At 51.0% G+C, this 8,968-nt stretch overlaps 1 protein-coding gene across 2 annotated transcripts in view; it reads left to right on the top strand.

The window, feature by feature from the left end:
• PAIP2B (poly(A) binding protein interacting protein 2B) overlaps positions 1-7,794 on the top strand; it is a 39,722-nt gene extending 31,928 nt beyond the window's left edge. For both annotated transcript variants that reach the window (XM_073002183.2, XM_073002184.2), the window contains exons 2-4: positions 2,145-2,308; positions 6,872-7,057; positions 7,462-7,794. In XM_073002183.2, coding sequence (XP_072858284.1) covers positions 2,153-2,308; positions 6,872-7,057; positions 7,462-7,518 — 399 coding nt within the window. In that variant the 5' untranslated portion in view covers positions 2,145-2,152 and the 3' untranslated portion in view covers positions 7,519-7,794. The remainder of the gene's footprint in view (positions 1-2,144; positions 2,309-6,871; positions 7,058-7,461) is intronic.
• The last annotated feature ends 1,174 nt before the right edge of the window (positions 7,795-8,968 follow it).

The raw sequence follows: 8,968 nt of genomic DNA on the forward strand, positions 1-8,968 counted from the left end.
CCATCTTAAGAAACCTTTTAAAAAAGCATTGCAGTATTATTATTTTTAAATTATAACCGCTTGAAAGCACATTTCGAAAGATTTTTGAAAATGCAACTTCCCCATGAAAACCCTCATTTGCTTTCAGGAACCCTTCCTAGAAGGAAAGGTCTTAGAGAACAGGAACTTGGTCCCATCCCAGCTCAAGCGCTAGTGGCACTGATTCTTCGAATCTCTGGATGGTCTCAGGAGCAGGCCATCCACCCGAAGGCCTGCCTCCTCCACCTTTTTCCGAGCCTGCTCCTTCCCTGGGAACCTCAGCAGACATTCCTCCTGAGTGAGATGGTGAGGGGGAGCTGGGACTGGGCCTCCTCCACCAAAGTGGCTCGTGGCGTGGGATTCTCTCCTGAGGGAGCCTCGTCTGGCTACTGGACGCCACTGTCCTTCTGGTGCTCAAGTGAAAATTACCGTCAACGTAGTGTATGTTTGTGCGCTCCTCTCTGCCACAGTGTGTTCATTCTGTAGCTGGTTTTTTTGGGTTGACTATCTGTTGCCTCTTTGTGTCTCTATCACGACACCCCCAGGAGCCTCCCTTCCACTTTTCTTCCTTCGGTACCCTACAAGAGGTGCTTGTAGCCCAGGTGTATATGTATCTACATGGAACTCTTGCATTTGTGTAATCCTGAACCACACCATCTTTTTCCTAATTCTTGGAAGGAAAATCTGTGGGGTTCAACAGGGCTTCCTCCTACATCAGTTTGCAAGCGGTCGCCATCTTGTTTCTCTTCCCAGCTGCCACATGCACTTACCTGAGAGAACTGCATCTTGCCTTCATCTCCTGAGCTTGCTCCTTCGAGGTAGCTAACTGCACAGAGGCTGCTGTTGTGTCTCTGTCATCAAAAGACAAACTGCCTCTTTTCCAAACTAGTCATCACGATTGATTAGGCATCCTTCAGTTTCGAAAGACTATGGTAGCGTGCTCCATATGGAGGACTTGGAACAGCGTCTAGTGTGGCTGAGGAGGCCAATTCAAGAGTGACCATCCCAGAATACAAATACAATTTGTCCCCTGTCCAGCTCCCTGATTTTGCTGCTTTCGGGACTGCCTCTTTGCCTCGGCCTGCTGGACAAGGGTCTCTTCAAATTGGGAGAGGCCATGATACACAGCCTGCCTCCAGGCTGATCGCTCAGAGGTCAAGGTTTCCCATTGGTTGAGGTCCATTCCTAAGGCCTTCAGATCTTGCTTGCAGATATCCTTGTATCGCAGCTGTGGTCTCTGATCTTTTGGAATCCGACCTTCACAACGTGCCCAAGCCAATGTAGACATCGCTGTTTCAGCAATGTATACTTGCTAAAAATTCCAGCTCATTCTAGGACTAGTCTATTTGGAACTTTGTCCTGCCAGGTGATACCAGAAATGTGCCAGAGACAACACCTATGGAACGTGTTCAGCTTCCTGTCCTGCTGTGCACAAAGGGTCCAGGACTTATTGCAGTACAGGAGTGCATACAATCGTATATCACGTTTGAAGCCAGGGAGAATTCAAGTAGGAGCAAGGCATTCAGGGGCAACTCTTTTGGTGGTTATGGTTGCTTTGAAAAGAGTATGATGGGTTGGAGATGTGATTCTGTGACTAGGTATACAGGAGTAGGGCCCATGAATTCATTGGGCATATCTTCCTTTGCCCTCTGCCTCCTACCTTCCTGTCTGAGGCATGTCCCTGTTCGTGATAGAGCAAACTGTAAGGGAGGCATATCAGTGCTCTGGATCCGTTCTGTTTTTCAAAAATATTCGTAGTGGCTCTCATCCTGAATTGCAAAAGGTTCATCTTCCTAAACTTTCAGAAGTTCTCAATCTTTGGCAAGTGAGTCTGAAAGGTGATACATAGGAAGTGGTGGTGCTTAAGTGGCAAAGGTGGGGGACGGGTGTCTTCCAGATGTTGCTGCACTGCAGCTCCCATCAACACCAGCCAGTTCAGGGATGGCAAGGGATGATGGGTGTTGTAGGCTAACCATGTCTACTGGGCTATATCTTCTCCATCCTTCTTGTGTAAGGGAAGAGGAGGTGCGGCACCTCTGTCAGCCTTTGACTTTTAATGGCATCTCGTCATCTCTTCTGTACTGCTAATGGGAGTTTTTTTTTCTTCCCATGACCTCTTTTCTCAGATCCCATAATGATGAATGGTTCCAACGTGGCCAACACAACCACAGCTACAACCACCCCTGCAAAATCCAAAGAGGACCAGGTAGTGAACGGCCATGAGGAGAAGGAGAATAACCCCTTTGCAGAGTACATGTGGATGGAGAATGAGGAGGACTTCAACCGGCAGGTGAGACAGGGAGCAAGTGAACCTGCATGCTTTTTATTCCTGTAGATGTGAACAGACATGTGTGCCGTGCCATGGACAGGCTGCCTTACAAGCAGCACACTTTATAAGAGACACTCTCTGGGTGGCTTACAGGTGTGATCAAAATGTCCTCTCTTTGCTATCAGTCTCTTGGTTTTCTCTCTCTCACTTTCTCCCTCTCTCTTCCTGCCTTCCAGTCTTTGGTATAGATCTTTGCTTACCTGATTGGGGGTGGGGGGCAGTTGTCAGAATCACTCAGCCTGAGTGTGTGTGTGCCCTTGTGCAGTGCCTTGTGCATTGGAAATGTTCTTTCTAAACACAAAGTACAGTGGTGCCTCGCATAGTGATCGCTCCGTATAGCGATGAAATCGCTTTGCGATGGACTTTTTGCCATCACAAGAGCGATCGCTTTGCGATGGCCCCTTGGGGAAATTTCGCCTTGCGATGATTGCAGGGAAGCGATCATCGCAAAGCCCCCATTCTCAGCCAGCTGATCGGCAGTTCCAAAATGGCCGCCGGGTAAATAAAATGGCCACCCGCTGTTTTGCCTTGCTTTAGAGGCACCGAAAATGGCTGCCGCAATGGAGGATTTTCACATATGGTTAGTTTTTAAGCCCATAGGAACGCATTAAACGCGTTTTAATGCTTTTCTATGGGCTTTTAAAAATTGCTTAGTGATGAAATTGCTTAGCAGTGATTTTTGCTGTACCAATTAACATCGCTAAGCAAGGCACCACTGTACTGTCTTTGTGGTGCAGATCTTTGGTGCCTTAGGCCTGCCGTTAGGGCTTCCTTTAGAGAACCCTTCTTTTGGCAAAGGACATGTTCACAAGGGCATGGAGGGAAGAGAGGGTGGAGGGTGGCCCAGGAAGAGAAGAGGCTTCAGTGGACAGAGGAAGGGAGATGTGGGAGCAGGTGAGCACCCAGCCCAAGCCATTTGGGGCTCCGGCCTACTCAGTCTTTCACCCCACTTCTAATTTTGCCTCCACCTTTGGAAGGACGAGTCTCTGACTCAGATGCGCTGTCAGGTCTCCAGTGGCAAGAAAAGCAGTCTCCGTCTGAATCTGTTGATTTGTTTTAAATTATTTTCAACCAACTTTTCCTGTGCTTATGGCAGAAGGCATGGACAACATTTGAGAATAGCATCATACAATAAAATAAAATCCTTGTTGGGGAAAAAAAGGGGTGTGTGTAAGAAAATCAAAACAATTGTTCACTAGCCAAGAATGTTACAAAATGAAATGGTGCTTCTTTCCAATTAGAAGAGAGAAAGGATAGGCTGTGCGTCTCCTCTGGGACGGCAGCTGAGTGCTTCAGGATGACTGTCAGAAAGGCCTTGCACCTCGCAGTCGGAGTTCTGGCTTTGGGTAACAAAGCTGTTTGAGAGAGGGCTCAACCCACTGGCCTAGAGATCTTGCGCCACCAGCTCATAGGGGAGGGACAGATTCAGAGGCCTTGGGCTACGACCAGGTAGCTGCCACAGACTTACTGCCAAACAGGCTGAACGTGCTCTGCCTCTTGGGAGGCACCACTGTCATTTATCAGCTATAGCTGTGGAGTTGTCCTCCGGGGTATCTCTGTGCAGGCCTGCCGAAGCTTAGGTGCTGTTGGGGCTCTCGGTTGTCCGACAGGCGGGAGATCCTCCACCTGAGTGTCAAACGTCTGTGTGCACCAGGTCCCAGGCTTTTATTTCAAAGCAGGATTTGCAGCTCCCTTCCCGATCCACTTGTTTCTGTTGCTGCCTACTGTCCTTGTGTCTCTCTTGCTTGCCTGTTCCAGATCCCTCCATCGCCCTTTTTCTTCCCCACACCCTCTCTTTGGAGGGCCGTAGCTGAGTACTTGAGCTTTCCATCCCTGTTCGTAGCTTGCTTACCTCCTCCCTGGCCTGGCTTCCTGTTTGACATCCTAGTCACAGAGAGGGGCCTCAGAGAAGCAGGAGTGTGTGTGTGTGTGTGTGTGTTTGTGTGTGAGATGGTGATGCTAGTTTGAGCTGCTAAGCTTGTCAGATTCAAGGCTGGAGTTCCCGATATATCAGGTAAACAGTTCTCATATCGCTGAGTTCCTTATGGAACCGGCCAGTCTGGAACTGCTTCAACGCTCTGCTCCGAGCGTAGGCGGCTTGCCCTTGCTGCTTCCTTTGTTGTCCTGGGCTCCTGGCTGGCTGGCTGCCAAGCTTGCGTTGTGGCAGCAGCACATGCAGGAGGAAGACCCTGAGGCAGCAGGAGGGACCTTCCACAGGGGCGACGTGCCTGCCTTCTGTGGTCTTGCTGGCTTTGTGTGGAGGTTGGGGTGGGCTTTGAAGAAGCAAGAAACTGGATTGCTTTCTTGTCTAGAGAAGAGAACTCCAGCTTACCTTCCTGATTTCCTGAAGTCAGTGGCATAAACACCCACAGGAAGGAGGAGGGCAAGGAGGGATCCAGTCTTCCTGTCAGAACTCTGTCTCTGGCTAAGACCCATCCTGGTTATGGTCACTGAGGCAGGAGACGGACGGTTCTTGAAAAATGGTCCTGCAGTTTATAATACCATAGGGGACAAGGCAGGAGGAGTGGTTTGTTCTTCCCCTGTTGAAATTGGGAGCCTGCTATATCCCAGTTTTTAAGAATTAAAAAACCAAATTGGCCACTAGAAGGCACAAAGTGACTTTTTTTGGCTAAAGAAAACAGTGTTTAAAAGTTATTATACCTATTTTTTAGTTTTTCAGTGAGCTAAATACGGAGGGTGCGCAGTGAGATCTGTTGCCAATGCTATAACTTGGCCTTGCATTTTTTTTTCAAACCATTTCCTGCATGGCAGGCAAAGCTGATTTTCCCCCACTTGTTGGTAGTGGGGCCCTGTCCAGAGCAACACCAGTCTGCCCCCTTGGGTAAGTGAAACAGGCTTGCACTGACCATTTGGTCCATCAGCGGCTGAAGTAATTCCAAAGAAAAGGTCAAACCAAAAGAATATTATGAGTTTTTTTTGGGGGGGGAGTGGATGGAACTGCATCCCCCCACCCCGAAGCCAGAGATCCTAAAAGCAGTTGATTGTCCATTCAAGTTGAAGAGGAGAAAGCTCTTGGGAGATGCTTCCCCGTTAATCTGTGGAACTTCCTGCTGCAAGACAAACTCAGAGGGATTTAAAAGAATCCAGTCAACTTGGTGGTGGTGGTGCTTTCGAGAGCCATAAATCTGATGGGACATGTGGATCGTCTGTGTTTCGACGTGCTGAGTATGGGAGGCTTGGGACAACTTGGGGAGGCAAAGCCCTTCACGAGGTGCTTCCAAGTATGGGCCCAGAAGTATGTGCTGCTGCCTGCTGTGAAGCTCAGAGGGACGCTTTTCTCAGACCCAGTGGAAAAAACACTGGAGGGGGCCCTTCTCTTGGATGCAGTGGAGGGGGGGGGAAGAGACAGTTTTCTCCCTAGATGGGGAGATGTTTGTAGCTTTGCCTCGGAGACTTGCTGCAGGTCTCAGCTCAAAGGCATCACATACTTTACGATGACCCCGAGAGGTCTCCCTACTTTTTTCTGCAGATATGCTTATGCTTTCTTCGTCCTCACCCACTCATGAAGGGGGCGTCCGGCTGTCCTCTGGGAGGAAAGCAGCTTCCCTTCCCAATGTGGTCACTCTGGTGGCAACTGGCGCAAGCCCAGGACACCCCAAACCTGGGCTGGGCTGCCCTGTCCCGGTCCTCTTTCTGGGAGCAGCTGCTCCTCTGCCTCTTCCCGTGACAGCAGACATGATGGGACGGGAGAGGCACAACCCAAGACAGGCTGGATCCAAGCAAGGAAGAGGAGGAACCTCTTAGATTTAGGAAACGTTTTGAGAAATAACTCATGCCAGCTTGAGAAGGGCCCTGTCCTCTCCCGACACTATGTCCAAGCCAGCTTTCCGTTGTTTGGAAGGCAGAACAAAAGCTCCCCCTTGCTGGCAAAAAGGTATTTGTACAAACCCGGAAAGGCCAAGCAGCAAGCGGTGCGAGCGGGTGAGCGGACACTGGGCGTGCCCTGCAACAACAGTGAAACCACAAGAGACGGAAACGAACATAAATACCACCCCTAAGGGTTCCTTAATTCTCCCCTTGTTGTATTGGGTTTGCCATACAGTTCTTTAGCAGCTTGTGGCCTGAGTCCCAGAGACCGCTCCCAAACATTCGCTGACCCAGAACATCTCATCATTTAAGCCTTACGTTTTCTTTGGTGGGATTGGCCATGATTCTATTTCAGCTAAACTGGAGATCTGGCTGTGGCATGAGCCACTTGGGCATGTCTGTTGCCATGCTGTTTGTGTGTGCCCTGGCCGGCCCCCTTAATCGCTTTCTTTGTTGCCCACACTTTGGGGGCAGATCAGCATGATAAATGGAGATTGGCTGTCCCCATAAACTGGAACTCAGGGTCTCTGTGGTCATTTCGCCACCACCACCACCACCGTCATTGTATAGATAAATGGGGGTGGGGGAATAGAGTCAGTGTGCACAGTCCTGCAGTCTTCGTGCAGTGAAGAGGAATGACGGAGGGGGGGGGGGCGGCAGAATTTCTGACTCCTTGGGTCTGTTCTTCTTGACTAGGTGGAGGAAGAGCTTCAGGAGCAGGAATTCCTTGACCGCTGCTTCCAGGAGATGCTGGACGAAGAGGACCAGGAGTGGTTCATTCCGTCCCGCGACCTGCCCCAGGGCATCGGGCAGTTGCAGCAGCAGCTGAACGGGCTCTCGGTCAACGACAGCACCCACGGCCACGTTTCGGAAGACATTTTGGTGAGCAAAGAAGTGCTAACAGGAGGGGGGGAGATACCAGCCTGGGCAGGGAGGAAAAGGTGGCAGAGCTGCTCTGCGGCCCCACCAGCAGCAGCAGCAGCTGTCTGTGTTCGCTGTGGATGATGAGAGTTGTAGTCCAATGTGCCTGAGGTGTAGGAGGTTCTTGGAGCAGGCGAATCAGCTGTGCTTTCGACATCTATTTTGTGTCAGTGTGATAGAGCCCACTGCATTCACTGATCTCACCGTGGTTTTTAACATCAGAAGACACGGGGTGTTGAGAGCAAGAAGGCGGGGGTGTCTCGTGTGGGGAGACACCCCTGGAATGAGGCGGGTGGGTGGAGACCATCTTGGCAAGGGGTCTGTCCCTGCCAGCTGCTGATCTCTTTCTCCTTTCTCCCTTCCAGAGCAAAAGCACCTTAAACCCCGACGCCAAGGAGTTTATCCCTGGAGTGAAGTACTGAACCTTCAGACACCCTTCACAGAGACATTTTTTTTGCCCTGGATTGGGTGGGCTGGGGCGGGTGATCCACAAGTAGGGGAGGGACAGAGACCCTCTGTGGGCAGAGCACTGGGGCATCTTCCGCTACTCGACCCATCTCGCTTTTTGCTGCATCAGGACATTCTGAAACAAACTGAGGAGGACTCGGACCCCTTGTAGGACAGGTGACGGATTGGGAGGGTGTGCCTTTTTGTTGGCTTTTCTCTTGGTGTCAAAACAGCGACAAACGTCCTCCGCCTCCTCCCGGCTGGGTCTTCCCCCACCACCGCTCTGCTCGTTGGGCAGCCCCCCTTCCCTGAGCGTGCTTTGGATACTGGGTGGGTGCTGCTGCAGGGCAGGCAAGGCAGTCCGGATGGCTCTTCTTGGTGGAAGTTTCCCAGCCTGCCCCAGCAGCCGCACGCTTCAGCTTCTCCTCCTGGATTTGGAGCAGCCCCTTCCTCTGCTTCCCCCCCCCCTTGCCGCCACCCCCCCTCCCAGGCTGCTTTGTGCTCCCAGCTGGTGAGGCTGTCATCCCCTGGGCCACCAGCTTCAAACCGAGCTGTACCCATCACTAAACCTCTTGCGGTTGCGGGACCCTTGGCGACACAGATGGTTTTACGGAGCCTGCTTGAATTCTCTCCCCTCTGGTTGCAAGTTCATGGATGCCTCCTGCTGGTGGCGCAGGACTAGTGTCCCCAGATATTCTAGGGTTCTTGGTCTGCGGGGTGGGGGCAAGGTGATCCTGAACACAGAACCCCACGGAAATATTTTTCTGTCCATCTCCCTTTTCTCCGTTCGCTTCCTACCTCCACCCTCCTTTAACTAAGACATAATAACTGGGAAAGGCAGAGTTCACTTCTCCACCTGGCCACTGCCTGATCCATACAAATGAGCTTAACTCGAGAAATACAGTATAGGGCAGGGGCCCATTCCTGGGCTTTCATCATCATCACCAGCTCCTACAAGCCACCATTGGGGAATTCTGGGAGACCAGGGACACACATTCCTGCTGCTCTGGGGATTGTTTGTGCTTGGCCAACAGGATGGCTTTTCCTGCACTCCCGATGCAAAGTAATTTGGAAGGAGAACCAAAACTTGAGAGAGGTGTCTTGGCCCCATGAGCAGGCATGGGCGCCATTTCCCCACACCTCTGCAGAGAGGCTCCAGCAGCATTCAGGAGTGCAAATGAAATTCCCCTGACCCTGACTGTGTTTCTAAACTTTAGAACTGGATTCCACTTTTGCTCCTTTCAGGGGAAAGGAAACTTTGACTTAGGCTGTGCAGGCTGTAGTTGGCCAGTTCTCTTAGGAATTTTTTTTGTGGGGGGCAAGGGAGCAAATGGGGGAGTTGCTGTTGTAGCTCAAATTTTGTTCAGGAAGCAAAAAAACTTTACATGTGGACCCTTTCCCCCACGTTTTACTCCCTGGCTTTAT

The sequence above is a fragment of the Pogona vitticeps genome, chromosome 5 (genome assembly GCF_051106095.1).
Source record: "Pogona vitticeps strain Pit_001003342236 chromosome 5, PviZW2.1, whole genome shotgun sequence".
NCBI classification, from domain to species: Eukaryota; Metazoa; Chordata; class Lepidosauria; order Squamata; family Agamidae; genus Pogona; species Pogona vitticeps.